The following is a 23,634-nucleotide window of genomic DNA, read 5'->3' as shown; positions in this document are numbered from 1 at the left end:
GAGTCTGCGTGAGTCGGAGGTAGTCGGCGCGTCGGCTATCTGCTCTGCTCGGGACTCTGATAAGGACTCTGGAGGATGAGTATTGTTGTAGAAGGTAAAGAAGCAGCCTTGCGCATATCTAGTAATGTATATTAATTGTCATTTAATTTCTTTAAAAAAATGCCCCAATGATAATTTTTATAATATAAAGTAATTTTTTTTTTAAAAAGCATTCATTTCAATTTAAAGATTTTATCCAATGAATAATTATTCCTTTCACGAATCACAAAGCATAGGCCAGCATTGCACGGAGCTGTGTCGAAAATTTTTATGTAAGAGCAGATATATTTGCAGTTTTTGTTGAGGTAAGAATTTTTGCTTTTTTATTCAGAATACAGGGCCGAGGCGCAGCGCTGCTGTCGTCATAAAATTTACCAGGTTACTAAATTTTTTTTTATTATTTTGATGTTTAGGAATTTTTCTGTTTCGAACTTAACATTAAATGAGAAAAGAATTTGTGGGAACGTTAAATGTGAATGCATTTCTGCACACAGATTGTAAATGGGAGCCAATTTTGTTCAGAGGTTACAATATTAAAAAATTCATTTAATTAATAATTTTGTGGGGAGTTTACGCTTGGTCCATTTTCATTTAAATAATTTTGTGGGGAGGTTACACTTGGCGACATCCGGCCAGGATCGTATTTCTTTGTGAATCTTCTGATAACTAGTCATATATCTGCTCTTATTTACTTAAATGTAGTTTGCATCTGGCGCAACGCATTTACTAATTTGTCACTCTTTCTTTCACAGATCATCGGCAATTTGTTGCTCTTCTTGTAATTGTGTTTGTTGCGTTTTTGCATTGTCTTTGTTTCATTTGTGCTTAATTTTGATTTGTGTAAAAATGCCGCGAAGAACTGTTAACAGTACATCGTGATGTGCAATGAGTGAAATAGCCAACTCGAATAATTTGACCGATAGTACTTGCGACACTCAGTGTAATCATGACAATCCTCCATTTACAGACAATCAGTGCCTACCGACCACTAGTAATGATTTTAATGCTGATGATGAGCAAACAAATTCAATTGTGTCCTCTGTTAATTTAACGATAATTGGAGACGCGGGACGTTTCCTTACAATGAACGCTTCCCAGTTTGACACACCCGGTTTGCAAAATTTACGTAACGAACAGACAAATTTTTCTAACGAAAATGACAGTGTACTCAAAGTACGACAGATTTATTTGATTCCGAGGTAGTCACTAACAGTGCACATCCGATTGGCAAACCTTTTCGAGAATCACAGAATCATCAATTGGTTACACAAAACGTGACAATTGCAGGTACGCCATCAAACAGCATAGAAAATAGAGTCGCTAATTTTGGCTTGGATCAAATTATGGCAGTATTGCTACAACAGAATGAAAGGCAAGACAACAATCACAAACAACTTAGTGAAAATTTCAAACAACTTAATGAAAAATATGACAACCTTAATAAAAAACTAGACAACAATTCCAAACAGTTGGATGAAAAATTAGACAACAATTCCAGACAGCTTAGTGAACAGATTACAACCATTGCCGCGCAATGTCATGATACTAAAGAACAATTACGTGAGGAAATTAAGGCTTGTGCTAGAAACAGTAGTGATCTGTGGCACAAGAATTGAATAATAGACATGCAGATACAACTAAATTACTTATAGACGAAATTAATGCAGTCGGTAAACAATGCTCTGAAAACGCAACACAGTTACGCGACGAGTTTAAATTAATGTCAGCAGAACCTTCACGCACACTGGATGCAAAAGTAGACGCGAAATTTGACCAACAGAACAGTCAAATTGACGAAGGTTTTAATCACCATTTACAAAACAGTGAAACGCGTTACCGTAAATTCATACAGGAACAGAATAAAGTAAAGCGACAAGTCATGGAAACAATTACCGCACAGAGACAGGAAGATAAACGTAAATTGTTTACGAAAGCAAAAACATACGTAGACAACAATATTGCTACAGTATCAGACGAAAGTAATACTATCAAACAGTTGAACACCGAATTGCGTGATGAGATTTCCGATCTTAAAGCAAAAACAGACACGCACACAGAAGACTTTCAGACAGTGACCGACAGACTTGAACAATTAGAACTAATACAGGATCCAGATGTCATCAAAGCAGACGTTAAAAAATTGAACGAAACCACACGTAAAATACAAAAACAGATTAATGCTTGTGACACTAAAAACGATGATCAGGTAAAAATACTGACTGAAAAATATGATGAATTGGCCAGTCGTATTGACGTTATTGAGAGTAATAATGACAGCAAATCAGACGATACTTCACCAATTTCGTTTAATCAAACACCTGAATTCCAAAATATACAGCAGACAATCAGTGAGATAGATTCGTCTAATAAGACATTACATAGAAAATTGTCAACTTTACAGCAAGAGGTAACAGAGATGAAAAATGTTTCAGCGTTTAACGCATCACAGCAGACGCCACTTTGAGAACATTTGTCAGACTCACACAGCCTGTATAATGTAGGTAATTTACAGAGAGTATGTGAGTTAGATTCCGAAGAGTCACAGACAAGTGGATTCTCATGCAATCGTGAACCTGTTCAGACATACAGAGACGATAATTTTGATTACAAACATTTTCTATCAGTGAGAAAATTTAAAGTATTTAAAAATGACAGAACACAGATTCACCCCTTGGATTGGATACAACAATTTAGCTTTGCTTTTCCACCGGCTTGGCCCATAACACATAAACTTGAATTTATTTGCAGTTTTTTGGAAGGCGAACCGACAACTCGTATGAGACCGATTGCGAGACAATGCTACTCGGTTGAAGAATTTCAGAATGCATTTCTGTCAGCGTATTGGTCGAAGACGACACAGTGCGGAATTAAGGATCAATTAATTAGTTTACCGAATTATGAGAACTCAAATTTTTCCACTGTCATGCAATTTTTTGAACACATGGTCCAACAAAACCAGTACTTAAGTGAACCATACAGTGAATCTGCACTTATTCAATTATGTATTTCTAAATTACCACGATCATTAAGAGTGTCACTTTTAACGGGTCAGCAGAAAGAGAATATTTCGGCATTCAGAGATCTGTTACAGCTTTTGGAGGTGCAGCAATCAGATTATTCCTTTACAAACAAAAATTTTTCATATAGTAACCAAGGTCAACAATCATACAGCAATTACGATCAGCGATGCTATTTCAATAGCAAAGGTAAAAGAAGGTTGTATACCTGGAAGAATCCTGGAGATACTAAAAGGTATCAGATAGATTATATGATGGTAAGACAGAGATTTAGGAACCAGGTTTTAAATTGTAAGACATTTCCAGGGGCAGATGTGGATTCTGACCACAATCTATTGGTTATGAGCTGCAGATTGAAACTGAAGAAACTGCAAAAAGGTGGGAATTTAAGGAGATGGGACCTGGATAAACTGAAAGAACCAGAAGTTGTAGAGAGTTTCAGGGAGAGCATAAGGGAACAATTGACAGGACTGGGGGAAAGAAAAACAGTAGAAGAAGAATGGGTAGCTCTGAGGGATGAAGCAGTGAAGGCAGCAGAGGTTCAAGTAGGTAAAAAGACGAGGGCCTTAGAAATCCTTGGGTAACAGAAGAAATATTGAATTTAATTGATGAAAGGAGAAAATATAAAAATGCAGTAAATGAAGCAGGCAAAAAGGAATACAAACATCTCAAAAATGAGATCGACAGGAAGTGCAACATGGCTAAGCAGGGATGGCTAGAGGACAAATGTAAGGATGTAGAGGCTTGTCTCACTAGGGGTAAGATAGATATTGCCTACAGGAAAATTAGAGAGACCTTTGGAGAGAAGAGAACCACTTGTATGAATATCAAGAGCTCAGATGGCAACCCAGTTCTAAGCAAAGAAGGGAAGGCAGAAAGGTGGAAGGAGTATATAGAGGGTTTATACAAGGGCGATGTACTTGAAGACAATATTATGGAAATGGAAGAGGATGTAGATGAAGATGAAATGGGAGATAAGATACTGCGTGAAGAGTTTGACAGAGCACTGAAAGACCTGAGTCGAAACAAGGCCCCGGGAGTAGACAACATTCCATTAGAACTACTGATGGCCTTGGGAGAGCCAGTCCTGACAAAACTCTACCATCTGGTGAGCAAGATGTATGAGACAGGCGAAATACCCACAGATTTCAAGAAGAATATAATAATTCCAATCCCAAAGAAAGCAGGTGTTGACAGATGTGAAAATTACCGAACTATCAGTTTAATAAGTCACAGCTGCAAAATACTAACGCGAATTCTTTACAGACGAATGGAAAAACTGGTAGAAGCAGACCTCGGGGAAGATCAGTTTGGATTCCGTAGAAATGTTGGAACAGGTGAGGCAATACTAACCTTACGACTTATCTTAGAAGAAAGATTAAGAAAAGGCAAACCTACGTTTCTAGCATTTGTAGACTTAGAGAAAGCATTTGACAACGTTAACTGGAATACTCTCTTTCAAACTCTGAAGTTGACAGGGGTAAAATACAGGGAGCGAAAAGCTATTTACAATTTGTTCACAAAACCAGATGGCAGTTATAAGAGTCGAGGGGCATGAAAGGGAAGCAGTGGTTGGGAAAGGAGTGAGACGGGGTTGTAGTCTCTCCCCAATGTTATTCAATCTGTATATTGAGCAAGCAGTAAAGGAAACAAAAGAAAAATTCGGAGTAGGTATTAAAATTCATGGAGAAGAAGTAAAAACTTTGACGTTCGCCGATGACATTGTAATTCTGTCAGAGACGGCAAAGGACTTGGAAGAGCAGTTGAACGGGATGGACAGTGTCTTGAAAGGAGAATATAAGATGAACATCAACAAAAGCAAAACGAGGATAATGGAATGTAGTCAAATTAAATCGGGTGATGCTGAGAGGATTAGATTAGGAAATGAGACACTTAAAGTAGTAAAGGAGTTTTGCTATTTAGGGAGTAAAATAACTGATGATGGTCGAAGTAGAGAGGATATAAAATGTAGACTGGCAATGGCAAGGAAATCGTTTCTGAAGAAGAGAAATTTGTTAACATCGAGTATAGTTTCTAAAAGTATTTGTATGGAGTGCAGCCATGTATGGAAGTGAAACATGGACGATAACCAGGTTGGACAAGAAGAGAATAGAAGCTTCCGAAATGTGGTGCTACAGAAGAATGCTGAAGATAAGGTGGGTAGATCACGTAACTAATGAGGAGGTACTGAATAGGATTTGTAAGAAGAGAAGTTTGTGGCACAACTTGACTAGAAGAAGGGATCGGTTGGTAGGACATGTTTTGAGGCATCAAGGGATCACAAATTTAGCATTGGAGGGCAGCGTGGAGGGTAAAAATCGTAGAGGGAGACGAAGAGATGAATACACTAAGCAGATTCAGAAGGCTGTAGGTTGCAGTAGGTACTGGGAGATGAAGAAGCTTGCACAGGATAGAGTAGCATGGAGAGTTGCATCAAACCAGTCTCAGGACTGAAGGCCACAACAACAACAAGGTAATAGACGCTTTAGGAACGACAACCACCAGAACTTTAATAACAGACAAAATTTTAATTGTCAGTATCGACAAAATTATCAGCAACAGGAACCACATTTTGGTAACAATAGACGTTTTTCACCGCAACAGCATGAAAGCCAGCCGGTTAGCATACCTAACCAACAATGTAATGTACAAGGTGAACCAAGCTTTAATGTTTCGCCGCGTACGCGTACAACGTCGGCCCCACCAAATAGTAACGCACAGCAAGATGGAAACCAGTACGTACAGAAAACACACTATTTCAATTCCTATTGCAGTGTACCGTATAGAAATGACTATCATGACAGACGTAAAAATAATGAGCACAATTTTCAGCGTACGTTTAACAACAGTCGGTCTTATCAGCAGCAATATCATCCGCAAAGACATATTATCATGAATGAACCAGACAGTAGATATCATCCTGAACGTAATACGTCAGGACGAAATAACAGAACTGTACAAATAGTTGAAATGCCACAGCATCCTCCCTAAAATAATAGCACGTCAGATAGAATTTGACTAAATACAGTACAGGTTGCATCTTCCAGCAACGTAAGCGATACTTTTGACACAGAGACTCATGTTCACGAAAATGTTATTACTTTTGATGACATCCGAGACACTCGTTTGCAGGAAAGAACAGTTATTCAAAAAACCATTTCACACGCTGTCATCGAAGAAAAAATTGGATCATCTAAATTTTCAGCAGTAATCGATTCTGGATCTCCTATGTCAGTCATAAATGAGGAAACTTTCAACGAATGTAATAAAGAGAATACCTATCCTACGTTACCATTAGGCAAAACTAAAGTAAAAGGAGCAGTATCTGGTAAAGGAGTAGATGTAAAATTACAGACACATTTATCATTTTGTATTGCAGGTCATACATTTCACTCAAATTTTTTGATTGTTCCCTTATTGACGACAGACGTTATTTCAGGTACGAATTTTCTGGTACAACACGACGCAATTATTGACTTTCAAACTCCTATTTCATGTTAAAGGATGAAAATGTACAACTGGCTTTAGAATTTCAGCATTCTTTATCTGCAGAAGAATAAACAATTAATCGTACAGAGGTCATTTCTGCATCACGTAACATAGACTGTCATTCCATATTGTTAACAGATACGCACGAACACAACTATAATACTCCAGACGAAGCCGACTATGACGTTATTCAGATGATTTCTGATAAAGTTAAACAGAGCAGTGCAAATACAGACGACGAACGCACACAACTACGCAAAATTCTTTTACAGCAAGCTCCAGTTTTTGACAACGTTCCTGGTACTATGTCCGGTTTTATGTATGAATTTCAAGTTAAACAGCACGACGCATTTAAAGCCAAACATTATCCCATTCCGTATATTCATAGAGAACAAGTTAAGAAAGAATTGCAAGCTATGCTTGACCAAGGAATTATTGAACCGGCAGTTAGTCCGTACATAAATCCACTCCATATTGTTAAGAAAAAGGATGGTTCACTTCGCCTCGTACTTGATTCGCGTCACATCAATGACATTATTATTAATGAAACAGATCGCCCACAGACACTAGAAGAACTTCTACAAAAATTTCATGGTACTGCAATTTATTCCACATTAGATTTGAAATCGGGATTTTGGCAAATTCAACTCCATCCGGACTGCAGAAAGTACACGGCTTTTCTCTGTTTTGGTGATTGTTATCAATTTTGTAAATTACCGTTTGGTTTAACTATTTCTTCAGCAGCATTTATTCGCGGTTTAAATACAATACTTCCGACGGAACTTGAAGACAGAATCACAACGTATGTAGACGACATTCTTATTGGAGAAGCTAACTGGTCTGGACACAATCTAATTCTTGAACAACTGTTACGAACTTTTCGTGCACAAGGACTCACAGTTAATCTCAGTAAATCGCACTTTGGTAAAACTTCTGTAAAATTTCTTGGCCATGTAATTTCAGCAGAAGGCCTGACCTGGAAAAACTTCAAGCTTTACGTGACATTACTGTTCCTACGACGAAGAAACAACTACGTAGCTTTTTGGGTGTAATTAACTTTTTTCGTAAATTTATTCATTACTCTGCTTTAGACACCCCTAGATTATGTCAATTGACAAGTAAAAACACTATTTGGTCCTGGGATAAGCAAGCACATTCTGAATTTGTGAACCTGAAACAAGCTTTGTTGAACGCACCACTTTTATCACATCCAGATCTTACTAGAAATTTTTCCATTGCCACCGACAGTTCTAACGCCGCTTTAGGCGTTCACATTTTTCAGGAAATTGAAGAAGATGGTACTACAGTAATTAAAAACGTCGCCTTTGCGAGTCGCATTCTGTCACCTGCTGAACGCAATTATTCTGTCACAGAACTTGAAACATTATGTGTTGTTTGGGCATTTACGAGATTTCGGCATTTTCTTAATGGAAGACACACTACCGTCTACACAGATCATAGAGCGATACAGTTTTTACTTTCGGCTAAATTTACACACGACAGATTAAGCAGATGGAAACTTTATTTGCAGGAATTTAATTTTACAATTGTTCACATTCCCGGTACACAAAATATTGTAGCAGACGCACTATCCCGTTCTCTCAGCAACAATCAGCAAGACATCGAAACCAACTTCTGCAAAGCAAATTTCAGCGTCATGTACATTCAACAAGTTGCATTTGAAAATTTCATTTCGTCGTCATTACAAGACATAGCACAAGAGCAAAATAAAGACAACGTATGGAAAGAAATTAAACACCTTTGGCAAGATAGGAATAATGTTACCATTAGAAACCATTACACTGTACGCAATAATATTCTGTTTCTCCGCTCTCACCCTGACAGCAACAATTGGTTATTATGCATTCCTGACGAACTTGTTAACAAATTAATTTGGTATACTCATTTAAGTTACGCACATTACGGAGCCAGAAAATGTTTTCTTATACTGAGACAGAACTGTTATTTTACCAACATGGAGAAACGTATTCGACGAGTTTTAGTGTCATGTAAAATCTGCCAGAAAGCTAAGTCAGATACGACTTCACATATTCTTCCATTACATCCCACTGTACCTGTTAAATTGAGACACATGGCCGCTGTAGACAATTTTGGTCCGATTCCCAGAACTAATAGAGGTTTTTGCTACATCTTTATCGCTGTTGAACTCACTTCAAAATTTGTTACCTTCACGTCGTTACGCAAAGCTACTGCTAAAACTGTTTCGCAAGCATTTGTAAAACATTTTCTATTTCATGTAGGACATGTATTGAAAGTAATTTCCGACAATGGATCACAGTTTCGATCTGCTGTATGGACACGTATGTTACGAGCTAGAAACATTTCTCCGATCTATATATCCAGGTACCATGCTTCTTCGAACCCTTGTGAACGATTAATGAAAGAAATTGGTAAACTATGTAGAATATACTGCCATAAAAAACATATTGATTGGGACACACACATACTCTCATTCCAGGATGTAATTAATTCCATACCAAATGAATCTACTATGCTATCTCCGTCTGTTACACTGAAAAATGTTGAACCACCTAACAAAACTAAAGAATTAGTAACCTTTCCTACATCTCGTCGACTACGACACCATGAAAAAATGGACATTGTGCTGAACAACATCAAACGTGCCGCAGAGCGCCGGAGAAGACAGCAAAAATAGGTTTGTACACGCCGTGACTTTCACATTGGGGAAGATATTAGTACGCACACATTATTTATCTAATAGAGGAAAAGGTAGGTGTAGTAAATTTGAGCTTCTATATGCAGGTCCATATCGAATTCGCAGCATTCCTCACCCCAATGTAGTACACGTCGAAACTTTGAGAACCAGAAAAACCAAAGGGAACCACCACGTCTCCAACGTCAAACCTTTTATTTAATGAATATACTTTATGATTTATCACATTGTAATGCCATTTGCTGAGTTTTTTTACGGCCACTTATGCAATTATATTCACATGAACACTTACTGATGATTATCGTATTTTTTATTGGCAAGTGCCCGGCAAGGTAAGGTTAACAGGTCGCTTTTCTTGTCGTTACACATTAGACCGTGCACATTTTTCCAAATAAACTTACACATTTTATGACCACTTATGCAATTATATTTATGTGATTACTTACTGATGATTATCGTATTTTTTCTTGGCAAGTGCCCGGCAAGGTAAGGTTAGCAGGTCGCTTTTCTTGTCGTTATACATCAGACCGTGCACATTTTGCATTTTTCATGTATGTATGATTGTTTTCCTGTTTTGTTTGTATGCACTATGTAATCTTTAAGATATAACAAACACCAGTTGACTTTGACATTTTGCCTTATGATATCTCAACATCGTGACTATTTTTACATTTTTTTTGCTGCTACATTGTGAGATTCAGTGTACATTTTTGCATCTGAACACTGTCTATGTTTTTTGACATATTACGTTTTCTGTCATGCTACGCTGTATGCTCAATTATATCACTAGAAATCAGCTTTTATTTCATGGGTATATGATTTAAATGCAAGACATTAATCATTGTTCATTATTTTCAGAAAGAAATAACGTGTAAAAGAAATACATTAAACAGAAATGGGAATTTCACCTTCGGAATGACCGAAAGAAGATGCAATACCTCGTCACGAAGAGTAAATGGATCAGAATTAACAAGCATTAACAAGAATATACTATACACATCGTATGATAGCAGTCTTAACTAATTTTTTCTTTCAGAATACGAGGTGATTGATGCAGACTGTCAGACAGAACTACACATCTTAGTTTTAGTGATGAAATATGCTAGTAATAAGGAATTCTATACTATGAATAGTTGTATAATGAATAATGAAGTGACTTTTTTGTAGATGATAATGAATGGTGATGAATAATGATGCAGAATATGCTAATATGGATAATGAAGTTTTTCTTTACAGGTGATGATAATAATCGAATTATAGTGATATGGATAATGAAGTTTTTCTTTGCAGGTGATGATAGTAATGATAATGAATTATTTCTTTGCAGATGAAAATAATGCTGAAGTTTATATATTTACTGTTAGTTAAGAAATGCTATGTAGTTATTTAGATATTTGTTGCAGTTCGTTTTGACAGTATGTCTTGTCGCATGGTATGATGACTGAAGGTTTTGGAAAGGACAGCTAGAGAACATATATATATTTTTTATACATTTCATTACCTGTTAATTCGAAGTTCACTACTTTTCAGCATAATATGCGTTTCTTCTTTCAGTTTAATAATCCATTTTGTATTTTTTCCAGGAGAAGCTATTCATGAAATTAATGTGCTATAAGCAGTTAGTTATTAAACCTGTTCTAATACTTGCATTTTTTTTACCCATTTGTGTGTATCATTCATGTATGTGATCACATATACTCTACTTGTTTCATAACCTTGCTACAGCTGACTCATAACGAATGACGTTATTAATCCTTATTTCCAGCAATAAGTCAAAAGGAAAAATATTTTCATGTCCCAACAATTAATTATCGATCCCAACGCAATGCATTGCTAGCAAAAAAAAAAAATTATTACTAGTCCCAACTATTACCAGCATACAACCAAATAATGCTACCAGTTTAAGATATATTTCTGGTTCTAAATATAATACAAATTTCTCTGTTGTATTGAATCCATTATGTCTATGTATTAGTCGACTACAGACCTTGAGTAATAGTTACAGTGTGTTACATGTTAAATATGTCCTATGTCACTTGAATGATGAGTTCTGAGTAATACTGAATGATGACTTATGCATTAATGCTATTCCAATAATTAACTCTTGTTTTGAATGATGACTTCTGAATGATACTGAATAATGTTTTGTAAAACTATATGTATACTTTGTAACTGGCCAATGAGTGCCAATAATTACTGCAATCAGATGAGTTATGAATAATGTTTTGTAATATTCAATACTTGCTACATGTTTAGTAACTGGCCAATGAGTGCCAATAATTATTTTTAAATATGTCATATGTCACTTGAATGATGAAAAATGTTTTGTAATAATGAATACTTGTTGACCAACGAATGCCACTGTTTCTTATACTTTAAATCTATATTATGTCACTTTTATGCTATATATATGAATTAGCTCCTGTTTTGAATGATGACCTCTGATGATTTGTATCTGGCCAGTGAGTGCCAATGTTCTCTGTAAACAGATAACTTATGAACATTATTCTGTAATACTTCATACATGGTACAGAAATGTTCAGTAACTGGGCGATGAGTGCCACGAATTACTTAAAATCAGTTAATAGACTAGTGTAATTATCAATGATGACTGGCATAATACTTAATGTACTTCACCTTCTAACCTAATTACCAGAAATTACTGTAATATCCGTTTGTCCTGTCTATCCTCATGCTCATGGAGCACTAAATTTCGTTTCTGCACTAATTCTACGTTGGTGTACCTTACAAGAACGTGGTGTTGACACGACATGCTGTCCACCACCTTGAGCGATGGAGATATTATTATGGTCCCACTGTTTGGTGTACCTAATGTACTACCAAAATGATAACATGGAATATTAATACGACATTTCAGTGTGTTGGCTACACTGATTAATACTTCAGGGAAAAGAACTTCAGATTGTCTCACTTGGTGTTGTGCTTCTGTAGAAAGATATGGACCTTCAGTGCAGCTGCGTGCAACCTAATGTGCTACAACCATGACGCAATCCTTCCCATTCCTTTCCTAGTTCTTGTAAAATGGTAAACACTTATACAGTGCGTTTAAATTCTTGTAAAATGATAAAGACATATACAGTGCGTGTGCACTTCATTTCATTTGTTAACAAGATCAGTTGTCCTAAATATGCTAAAGACTTTTACAGTGCGTGTGCACTTTATTTCACTCCATGATATGTTATGTAAAAATGCTAAAGACTTCTACAGTGCGTGTGCACTTTATTTCACTCCATGATATATTATGTAAATATGCTAAAGACTTTTATAGTCCGTGTGCAGTTTATTTTACTCCTTGATATGTTTATTTGTTGTAAAAATGTTTAAGGCTTCTACAGTGCGTGTGCACTTTATGTCATTTGTTAATATGATTTGTACCCAATGCCTATACATTTTGCGATTTCCTGATATGTTCTGTACTACAGTGCGTGTGCACTTTTTGTCATTTGTTAATATGTTTTGTACTCATTGTGTACACATTTTGTCTTTGCTTGATATGTTCTGTACTCAGTGCATGTGCACTATATTTTATTTCATGTTCTGCACTTATATATATGTATATATTCTGTGATTGTAAACTTAGTTAATTAGGAAAAATCTGTGCTCATGGCAAGTCCAATTGACTCACCATCGCTGCCAAATTTTTGCCCCCCCCCCCCCCCCCCACTGTGGAGGGATATGTAACAGGTGAGGTATGCGCTATATGCGCTGCCTGCAATAGGCAAGACTTAGGAGAGTCTCTGACTAGAGAGCAGTATGTCGTTAGTTGTTGCTTGTCGCTAGTCTGCGCTAGTATGCGCGTGTCGACAGTGGTCTGCGTGAGTCTGCGTGAGTCGGAGGTAGTCGGCGCGTGTCGGCTGTCTGCTCTGCTCGGGACTCTGGTCAGGACTCTGGAGGATGAGTATTGTTGTAGAAGGTAAAGAAGCAGCCTTGCGCATATCTAGTAATGTATATTAATTGTCATTTAATTTCTTGAAAAAATGCCCCAATGATAATTTTTATAATCTAAAGTAATTTTTTTTTTAAAAAAGCGTTCATTTCAATTTAAAAATTTTATCCAATGAATAATTATTCCTTTCACGATTCACAAAGCATATGCCAGCATTGCACGGAGCTGTGTCGAAAATTTTTATGTAAGAGCAGATATATTTGCTGTTTTTATTGAGGTAAGAATTTTTGCTTTTTTATTCAGAATACAGGGCCGAGGCGCAGCGCTGCTGTCGTCATAAAATTTACCAGGTTACTAAATTTTTTTTTATTATTTTGATGTTTAGGAATTTTTCTGTTTCGAACTTAACATTAAATGAGAAAAGAATTTGTGGGAACGTTAAATGTGAATGCATTTCTGCACACAGATTGTAAATGGGAGCCAATTTTGTTCAGAGGTTACAATATTAAAAAATTCATTTAATTAATAATTTTGTGGGGAGTTTACGCTTGGTTCATTTTCATTTAAATAATTTTGTGGGGAGGAGATGAATACATTTTTGAAACTACAGCTTTTATACAGAAAAACGTAGGGCAATATTCAGCGAATAGCTCTATACATGATTCCTGAACCTGATACAATGGCTGCTGGCACCAAGATAAAAAGAATAAACCACTTTGTTTCACCAAGAAGTCAAGCAATATAATAAAGTTCCAGAAAAATCCAAAACGTGAGGAACTGTATAAACTTGAAACATATATCAAAGTATATTTCCTAAAAACTAGTTTTTACTGGCTAAAAAGTTCATTCAATAAAAAACTATTACAAATAAATAATCATCTTGAGCCATAAAATGTAACCAAAAAAAGATGGAGTGTGCAAGATACACAGAACATGTCTAGATTATAATTTCTTTCTTTTTTTTTTGCCATCTCTCTTCTGACTGGTCTGATGCAGCTCGTCACAAATTTCTCACCTTCATATCAGAGTAGCACTTGCAACCTACGTTGTCAATTATTTGCTGGATGTATTCTCTGCCTTCCTTTACAGTTTTGGCCCTCTACGGCTCCCTCCAGTACCTTGGAAACCATTAACAGATGTCCTATCATCTTGTCCTTTCTCCTTGTCCGTGTTTTTCAAATATTCCTTTCCTCTCCGATTTTGTGGAGAACCTCCTCGTTCCTTACCTTGCCAGTCTACCTAATTTTCAACATTTGCCTATAGCATAACATCTCTGTGTTTCGATTCTCTTCCGTTTCGTTTTCCAAAAGTTCATGTTTCACTACTGTACAACACTGTGCCCCAGGCGTAAATTCTGAGAAATTTCTTCCTCAAATTAAGACCTATGTTTGGTATTAGTGGAGGTTTCTTGCCCAGGAGTGCCCTATTTTCAAGCGCTAGTCTGCTTTGAATGTCCTTCTTGTTACGTCCATCATTGGTTATTTTGCTACCTAGGTAGCAGAATTCCTTAACTTCGTCTGATTCCTGATCCTCAATCCTGATGTTAAGTTTCCCGCTGTTCTCATTTCTGCTACTTCTCATTACTTTCGTCTTTCTTCGATTTACTCTCAATACATATTCTGTACTCATTAGACTGTCCATTCCATTCATTAGATCATGTAATTATACTCCACTTTCACTCAGAACAGGAATGTCATCAGCGAATTGTATCATTGATAACCTTCCACCTTGAATTTTAATTCCACTCCTGAAGCTTTCTTTTGCTTGCATCATTATTTTTTCGATGAACAGATTGAACAGTAGGGGGCAAGGACTACATCCCTGTCTTATACCCTTTTTAATCCAAGCGCGTCGTTCTTGGTCGTCCACTCTTATTATCCCATGTTGACTCTTGTACATAATGTATATTACCCGTCTCTCCCTAAAGCCTACTGATACGCCCTGCTTACGTCCGCAGGACATAACAGATAGTTGGAATTGTGGAAAGGGGTCAAAAGGGGCTGTAGTTACACTCAAACACCTATAAATTTATTTAGTTGTCCAAACAATACAGCAAAACTTTTTTGAACTTAGTTTTCGGCTGAATAGGCTAAACTGTCTTATGCCTTAAATTTAAAAACGGCTGAAAGCCATTAACTTAAAATCCAGATTCAAAACAGAATGTTTAGAAGGCAGAAGGCCTCACGTAAATAAGTTCTATAATTTGGCTGAAGGCCCAACAAATCTAACACTTGAAAAGCAAACAAGTTTAATTGAAAGACGGCTGAAGACCCATGATTTAAGACTGCAGGTAAAATTAATTTAAAAAAAAGCACAAGGCAGAAGGTCTTATCTTCAATCAGGCTGAAGGCCCCACACAGTCTGATACTTGAAAGACAAGAAGTTTAATTTAAATACAGCTGAAGGCCGATTACTTAAAACAACTAAAATAATTTTTAGTAGGCAGATGGCCCAAGGTTTTATCTTTAAACAATATTTTAAACTGGCTGAAAGCCCAAATAATCGACGATTTAAGAAGTAAGGAATTTAAATTTTAAAGCGGCTGAAGACGCTATTGAAAAACACAACTACAATAAATTTTCAAAAGGAAGAAGGCCCAAACTTTATCCAAAAAATATTTTAAAAGAGGCTGAAGGCCCAAACAATGCAAGACTCAACGAGCAAGGAACCTCCAATTTTAAAGCGGCTGAAGGCCCATAATTTAAAACCCAACTAAAAGCATACAAATTCCAACCATCGACTAAAAGCCATTGAAATACACAATCAAACACCAATAAGAAAAGGCAGTACAGACAGCGGCGCTCAGAAGTTTCCGGGGGTCGGTCTGCACTTGAAGTATTAGCGTTCACTTAGGGGAGACAGGCAGTCGACCCAACTATATCTGATCCGCCGGCAACCCAACCAAGAGAGATTTTTTTTTCACTAGCTGCTTGTTTTTTATGACCCACCGTCTAATTTCTTATGGTGGGTCGTATGTTGCCACTTAGCCGCTGTGTCTGGGTCCGGAGTCCGGTGTGACTGAAAGTAACACCACCCCGGCTCCCGTCCCCACTCACACCGTTGCCCGTGTCCCGCCACGTGGAGGCGGGCTCTATTTGTTTACATCCATTTGATATCTTTTTTTTGTGCAGCATTAGAAAAACTTATAACTAATACAAAATCAAGTGAGATGTTAATAAACAAAACGAAATTAAATATTTAGAAAGAAGGAAGGAAGAGAATTGAATATAGAAGAGATAGGTATAATATTGCCCGTCACCTGGTTGTGGGTGGCGGCCCGGGTCTTGGAATGACCCTCAAGACGCTGGCCATCGCTCACCATGCCTTTAACATCTACCATCCTTAAAACTAACTTAACTAGAAGAGATTATGGTACGTTAAAGCTAGAAACTAAGACGAAGACCTCCATGTCCAGCATGCCAAACTATTTACGATATACAATAGAGAGGTAACTGATTTCGTGCTTGGCTCAAAGTTGCTAATGAAAGGGTTCTTGTGGTAATAGTAATAAAGGTAATGACGATAAAGGCTTGTGTTGAGCCTACAAGGCTCCTAGTAGAGTACATCAGGCGCAAGCACCTCCCGGCCCCGCCGACAACACGACCTGAACGGTGGTTTTCCCCGATCTACCATAGGTATCCATCGGGTTGGGCTCAAAAGAGAGGAACCACAATTAAGATCCTTCCGTCCAGGCCGTGCGCCGCCTCTTACCAGGAGGCGTAGGTCCCTTGAAGAGGTGCCTAACTTTAAGCTTCAGATCAGAAGTTATTAGTGTAGTGGAGGTTGAGGTATAGGCTGTGTAGGTTGGTTGTACAAACAATTCACGCTGAGCCAGTGAGACTTATAATGATACGTGGTGTGGCAGTTAGCACCTTCCGGCCCCGCCAGCAACACAGCCTGAACGGTGGTTTTCCCCGATCTACCATAGGTATCCGTCGGGTTGGGCTCAAAAGAGAGGGACCACAATTAAGCTCCTTCCATCCAGACTGTGCGCTGCCTCTTAACAGAAGGCGTAGGTCCCTTGAAGAGGTACCTAGCTTTAAGCTCTTATTAGACATGGAGGTGCGGTTAACCATTTACATATAAGGTACAATCTTTTTTTAGGATTGTGTGTGACTCGTGCACCTCTTGTCGGTTGTTCCAACCTGTTCTTTGAGGTGGGCTTGGTTGACACTATAGATCATCCGCGCTGGACGCTTCAATATCTGTATTGGTGCCCTGGTCTGTATCTGTTTCTTCTTCATTTCTCGTGGTGCTAATCATATCTGTGTTCCCCTGGGCATCATGGTGTCTGTTTGGACCGACTTGCCTTCGCTAGGGTCTGTTGCGCAAGTATTCTATTTGTTGGATGTTCGAGATTTCGTCAGTTAGTTTGTTGAGTTCAGTCCACCTTTCCAGGTCGCGTATTATGGCATGTAGTTCGTTCTGTGCGTTCAGGCGATTTATGTGTGCTGCGTGTCTTCTGTCCGTGCGTTGTCCACAGAAGAAGAAAGTATGTTCAGGGGAATCTTCTTCCCCGCATGTGCATCTATTAGTCTGCTGCAGACTCACGCGGTACAGGTGCGTGGGATAAGGGCCATGTCCTGTGATGAAATGTACCATACCGCGGCTGGGATCGATATGTTTTAGTTTTAGTCTTTCCCGGATGTCAGGGAAGAAGGTGTACACACGGCGGCCCTTATCGCTGTTGGTCCACCCACTCTGCCAGGTATCCACTCGCCATGCTCTGAGTTGGCGTGTTGCCTCAATCGGTACACCAGTGATCTGCCGAACCTGGTCTATTCTCCCCATCCTAAGCCAGTACATTGCTGCGCGGTACCTGATGGTGATATCTATGGGGAAGATTCCCATGACGACACGTAGTGCGTCATTTGATGTTGTGTTGAATGCCCCTGTTAGTCGAAGTAGAACACTTCTTTGCCCTCGACGTACAATGGTTCTGTTGGTTGAGAGATTTAATCTGTGGGCCCACGTACTGGCAGCAAAGCATAGTACTGACTCGAAAAGAGCGCAATGGTATGTTAGTGTGACTGACAAGGGTAATCTGAATTGTTCCGAATTTAGTCTAGCCAGTTTGTGTAGTATCTTTTCTGCTTTGTGTGTGCATATTCGCATGTGTTCGTGGAAGTTCAGTCGTTCATCAATGTATACTCCTAGATAGCGTGTGACTGCTAGTCTTTTTATGTTTGTGTCCCCGATTTTGACTATTGGGTTCCTGCGCAGGATACCCTTTAGCAATGTATAAGCTGTTTTGTTTCCTGCTATCTTTAACTTATGATCTGTGCACCATTGGGTTATTGTCCGAAGAGTTTCATTAGCTCTTTCTTCTAGCTGGGTACGGTTGTTTGCTGAAACTACGACGCGTAGATCATCAGCATAAGAGACAACTCCATCTGTCAAGATGTGCTCCTCTAGTAACTGTAGGAGCGGTTCTATAATTATGTCCAAGAAGATGGGGCCGCAGATCGACCCTTGTGGACAGCCTATTGTAATTCGTTTAATCACTTTCTGGTTATCCATTTGCCAAACGACCACTCTGTCTCTGCAATAGTCCATGAAACTATTATACAGAGACTCCGGTACCTGCAGGTGTCTGAGCCTCTTGAACAAGGCCGGCCACCAGAGGTTGTCGAAGACACCTGAGATATCTATCATAATTGCAAGTGTGTATTTGGAGGGTGTGTCGTGTACTATTTGGAGTGCTCTCTTAATTGCGTCGTCTATAGATTTCTCTTCCCTGAAGCCGTATTGGTGTGGTGTCAGTCCCCGTAGTGTTCGGTGTGCTTGTAGTCTTTTGCAGAGTAGTTTTTCTTGTACTTTACCGAGTGTATTGATAAGGCAAATTGGTCTGTATGACTTGGGGTCTGATGGGTCTTTGTCTGGAGCGTTTTTGATGATAACCGCCTTCGAGGTCTTCCACACTGCAGGCACACGGCCCAGCCTTAATGCATCGTTTAACAACGTTGTGAGAAACGGGGTGATCTGCGGTGCAATTTGTTTGAGTACCTCAGAGTGGATACCATCCGGTCCAGGCGGCTTTTTGTTTTTGAGTACTGAGATCGCTGTCGCCGCTTCCTCCTGCGCAAATGGACAGGTGACGGTTGGTGTGGTGTATACTGTGTCTACTTCGCGTCTCAGTGCTACATGTTGTGGTGTGTCTGTGTTTGCTATGTCGTCAGGCAGGAGTTTGCTCAGCAGGAACTCCGCTGTGCGTCTCCAGCCCTTAGTCATCTCACCACCCTCCTGTCGCAGCGTTTCCAGAACCAGTGGGCTCTTAATTTTCTCTGTCACGATTTTGTATGGTTCCCCCCAAATTTTTAGTTGTGTTTGTGCTGCTACATGGCTATTCCAGTGGTCTTTCCTGGTCTTATTCAGCTCAAGTTTATATTTGTCCTTGGCAAGCCATAGTCGTGCAGCCGTAATTGTCTTTCTCTATCTGAAATTGCTCGTTGGTAAAGCTTACGTTTACGTTTTGAGTCTTGTTTGAGTCGTGTTAATTATGTAGTCAAGGGAATGTTTTGGTGTTTTGTCATTCTTTGTGTGGGTATGCAGGTGTTCTGTGTGTGTGTGTGATGATATCTGTCAGCATGTGTGCTCTGTAATCAAGACTGCCGGTAACGTCTTGCGGTATGCGGTCATGTATTTTTAGTCTGACTCTGTCCCAGTCTGTTTTGTCAAATAATAATCTTTTTGGTTGTGTTTCTGTGTTGACGTTTGGTGTACCACTTAAGGTTAGTGTGACGATGTTGTGGTCGCTAGCAGTGATCTGGTCATGTCCAGTCTCGTACGTGGTTGATGGCGGCAGTATTAACGAGGGTGATGTCTATGTTTGATGAATGACCGTTGTGTCCGATGTGAGTCGGGTGATGTCCTTCCTTGTTGAGTACGTGTAGTCTGTTTGCTTGGATGATGTCATTTATCATTCTACCTCCGTCGTCAGTTCTGTCTGAATGCCACAGGGTTGATCTGGCATTAATGTCTGCATAGATGAGAAGTTTCTTGTTGCCAGCGTATTGCCCAACATCTCTGATGAGGTCTGCGTATGGTTTGATGCAATGGCAGAATTGGGCGTACAGCGACGCGATGATCCAAGTATCCCCCTTGTGTGTGACTTCAACTGTAACTAGGTGCTCGGAACAGAGTTCTGTAATTTTGACTGGATGTATTTCTTTGTTTAAGATAATGACAGATGCCATGCAGCCTGTCCCCTCCGCAACTGTCACCGCACTTGGAGGAAAGTTGGGGATATGCCGTTGTCTAGTGTAGGGCTCCGGTATGCACAGAATGTCACTTTTTAGTTCACGTGGGACCCGTGGGAGCTCCGAATTTACAAGTATACGTAGCACTTGCTGCCAGTTTGACTGTAATCGAAGTATGTTCTCCCACGAGCCCTTACATGATCCTTGTAAAGTTTGTCCATATCGAATGGTTCCTCCCTGCGGGCGCACACCTGCATGAGCAGGTCTAGTAGGCTTTCTGGATCTGTTGGAATATTCTCCGTTTTGAGAATCAGTCTATCGGTTTGCTCCGATGTACGGAAACAAACAGAATGGCCGTACGGGTGTAGGGTGCGGATGAGCATCCTCTGTGCCGTCTCTAAGATGTCTCTTTTTTCTAGTCTACTTAATTTTACATTTATATCTAACTTGTCGTAACTAAAACTAGCGGTGACGATGGCGTGTGTTGGCGTCTCTGCAGCCGTGACGTGTCGTGATGGTGTAGTGGCGTTGCTGTGCACCTCTGCGGGGGGCGCGTCCTCGTTGATTGTTGTGGGGACTTCCTTGGGCGTCGGCATTGACGTTGTTGGTTGGGGGGCTGCGAAGCTGTTGGTATCATCAGGGTTATGCACTTTTGTATCACTAAGTTTTAAGGCAGCCTGCGATTGCCGCGACTGGTCGTCACACGCTTTCACTTTCTTGACTCTCTTAGGCTGTTTGGGTTTTCTGTGCGGTTTTAGTTTCCTAAAGGCTGTGATGATTCGTTTTTTTTTTTTTGTGTGTGTGTTTCGTTTGTGCAGTCTTGATGTGTATTAGATGTGTTGGTTATTTGTGCCCCCATTCTGCATTTATTTGACGTGATTTGGTTCACACTTGACTGCTCGTCTACGCTATCTGTGACAGCCATAACAGCTTTTGGTATGTTATGCGCACTGTCGCCTCTATTGCCAGACCCTCCGCAGACTTTTGTTGCGGTTGTTGCTACTGCTTTTTGTGTGGCATTAGTGGTGTCTGCCGGCGCTGTGGCCTGTTCAAGGTCGGTATTACGGTTTTGAATATCATTGTTATGAACACTACAATCTCTGGCGTAAGGGGAGAAATAGACGTCGCCTTCTTCCTCTGTCAGTGAGTCAGAGATAGTTATTTTGCGTTTGATTTGATTACAGTCTGATGTGTCTGATTTGTCGGTGTTTTCCGTTTGGGCTCCAGTTGTGCTGGCTTGCGTTACGGTTGCGTTTAGCACCGTTGGGTTCAAGGTCTCACTTTGTATGAATTTGATTGGTTTGATGCGTCCTTCGCATTTTGTAGTGTCGTATGTGCGTCGTTGTGCTGGAGTGGATGGGTGATCTTGAGTCGTTAGCAACGCTGTTTTGTGCAGTTGCTTTGGTTGGTCATGTGTGATGTGGTTTTCTGGTCTGTCGGTATCAAGATTTGGGGTTATCATGTCTATTCTCTGCAGTTCGTCTTCGAGTTCATCTATCCTGTTCATAAGGGTCGTCTGGAATGTCATCCAGTACATTATTCGTCTTTTGATTAGTTTGGCGGCTTCTGGTGACATTTGTCCTGTGTGTTAGGTCGTCTATGTATTCAGTGATTGCGTGATGGCTGTCCTCCAGGTTTGTATTGTGTATCAAGCCTGGAATGTGACCATTGTTGGGGTAGTCGTCAGGTAATAGTTTTTGCCTCTTACGCCAGAGTATTGCACGTAGATGGTTTCGGTGCCTGGTGGATGGTGATTTGTATGATCTTGTTTTTTCAGGAGTTGATTTATGGAGCATGTTGGTTGACTCAGGGGGTGTTCAGTTGCCATAGTCAGTACTGTCAATTAGTCTATCAAGCAGCTGTTTGTAGGTCTGGCAGACGCCACCCCTGCTCTTATTGCAAATTCGGTTTCTGTTTCTCAGGGAATGCAATCGATGGGCTCTGATGCTCGACAGTCCGCGCGTTTGTGGCCCTTTTTACCACACCTTGAACAGGTCGTACCTGTGTCTGCGCAGGCTTTGGTTGTATGGCCAAGGTCACAACAGTTGTAACACTGGCTCACTGACGTAAAGTCTTTGACAGATAGGGATTGGAAGTCTATGTACACCCTTCCTTTTTTGGTGAGGTGCCAATAAATTCTGGGTGTGACTTCCAACACTTGATGGTTGTATCCCTTTCCTTTGGGCCCTGTGCGGAATCTGATTTTCACGTCTTCGTCGAATTTGTCTTTTGTGAAACCGTCACTGAGATTTTGGTCGTATAGACACTCAAGAAATTCTCTATCTGAGATAGTGTCTGTCACTCGATAGACTACCACCAAAGGTTGCCGCTTTCTTGGCCCCTCACACGCGGTATTCTCAATATCTTTCGTCTTTTCTATTATTTTCCTACAGTCCTCCTGTGTTGGTGCTTCGACAATCACAGCTGTCTTCGTGTTTCTTATTGACTTAATGTGTAGGTTGTCTCGTCTTGGGTTGATGTTTTTTGTCAACGTTTGTTTTATTGTTTTCGTGTCTTGGTTGTTGGTAGACTTTATGAAGAGAGTGGTTGCCTGCTTGGCTTTTGCCACCTCAATGCGTTTATGTTCTTTGGGTGCGGTGGAGAGTGCCGCAGCGTATGTTAGTGTCTTGGCCTGTTGCTGTGCCTGTTCAGTAACCTTTCCTGTCAGTTCCCTAATTTGGTCCCTGAGCTCTTGGTTTATTTCAGCGAGTTTTGTATTGTCTTCCTCGAGTTTGTTGACCTGTTCTGTGAAAGACTCAATTCTAAGGTCCTTCACTGCGGCAGCTGAGTGCTGAAGTTCGCGCAGTAGATCTTTGTTCTGCTCTTGCAGCAGCTCGACCTTTGCTTCTGCTGACGTGAGTTGGAAAGCCAAAGGGAATATTTTATTCCTTATTGTATTCAGTACGCTACTCGATACGTGTTTGGCCTTTAATTCCGCCCCAATGTCATTTAATAGCTCGTCAATTGCAGCGATCTTCTGGCTCGGTGACATGACGGCATATTCGTGGGCACCAGACGCCATTCCTATAGGCGATACTTTGCTACTGGTGCTGCTCTGCGCTCTACTAAGCGTCCCTTTCGTCGACTTGGGTGTGGTGTTAGCACCACTTAGTTGGCGTGCTCGATCCAGGATTGCGGATTTGTGTTATAGTTCTTAAAGATTGACCTTTATTTGGTGCGCGATGCGTGTGCGGCACCACATTGCGAGAAGTAAGTCCCAAAAGCAATACGCCACAGAGCGAGGCCGAATGTAGGCTGGGTGGCTTCGCCGGCGATGTCCGATCGACA

General features: G+C 39.9%; 1 protein-coding gene across 1 annotated transcript in view; it reads right to left on the bottom strand.

Annotated features, from left to right (window-relative positions):
- LOC124790933 (glutamate receptor ionotropic, kainate 5-like) overlaps positions 1-23,368 on the bottom strand; it is a 173,461-nt gene extending 150,093 nt beyond the window's left edge. Inside the window, exon 1 of the mRNA XM_047257824.1 lies at positions 22,898-23,368. Within this exon, the coding sequence (XP_047113780.1) occupies positions 22,898-23,368 (471 nt within the window). The remainder of the gene's footprint in view (positions 1-22,897) is intronic.
- Positions 23,369-23,634: the final 266 nt, after the last annotated feature.

Source organism: Schistocerca piceifrons, chromosome 1 (assembly GCF_021461385.2).
Source record: "Schistocerca piceifrons isolate TAMUIC-IGC-003096 chromosome 1, iqSchPice1.1, whole genome shotgun sequence".
NCBI classification, from domain to species: domain Eukaryota; kingdom Metazoa; phylum Arthropoda; class Insecta; order Orthoptera; family Acrididae; genus Schistocerca; species Schistocerca piceifrons.
This window is presented reverse-complemented; position numbering and strand designations above follow the sequence as displayed.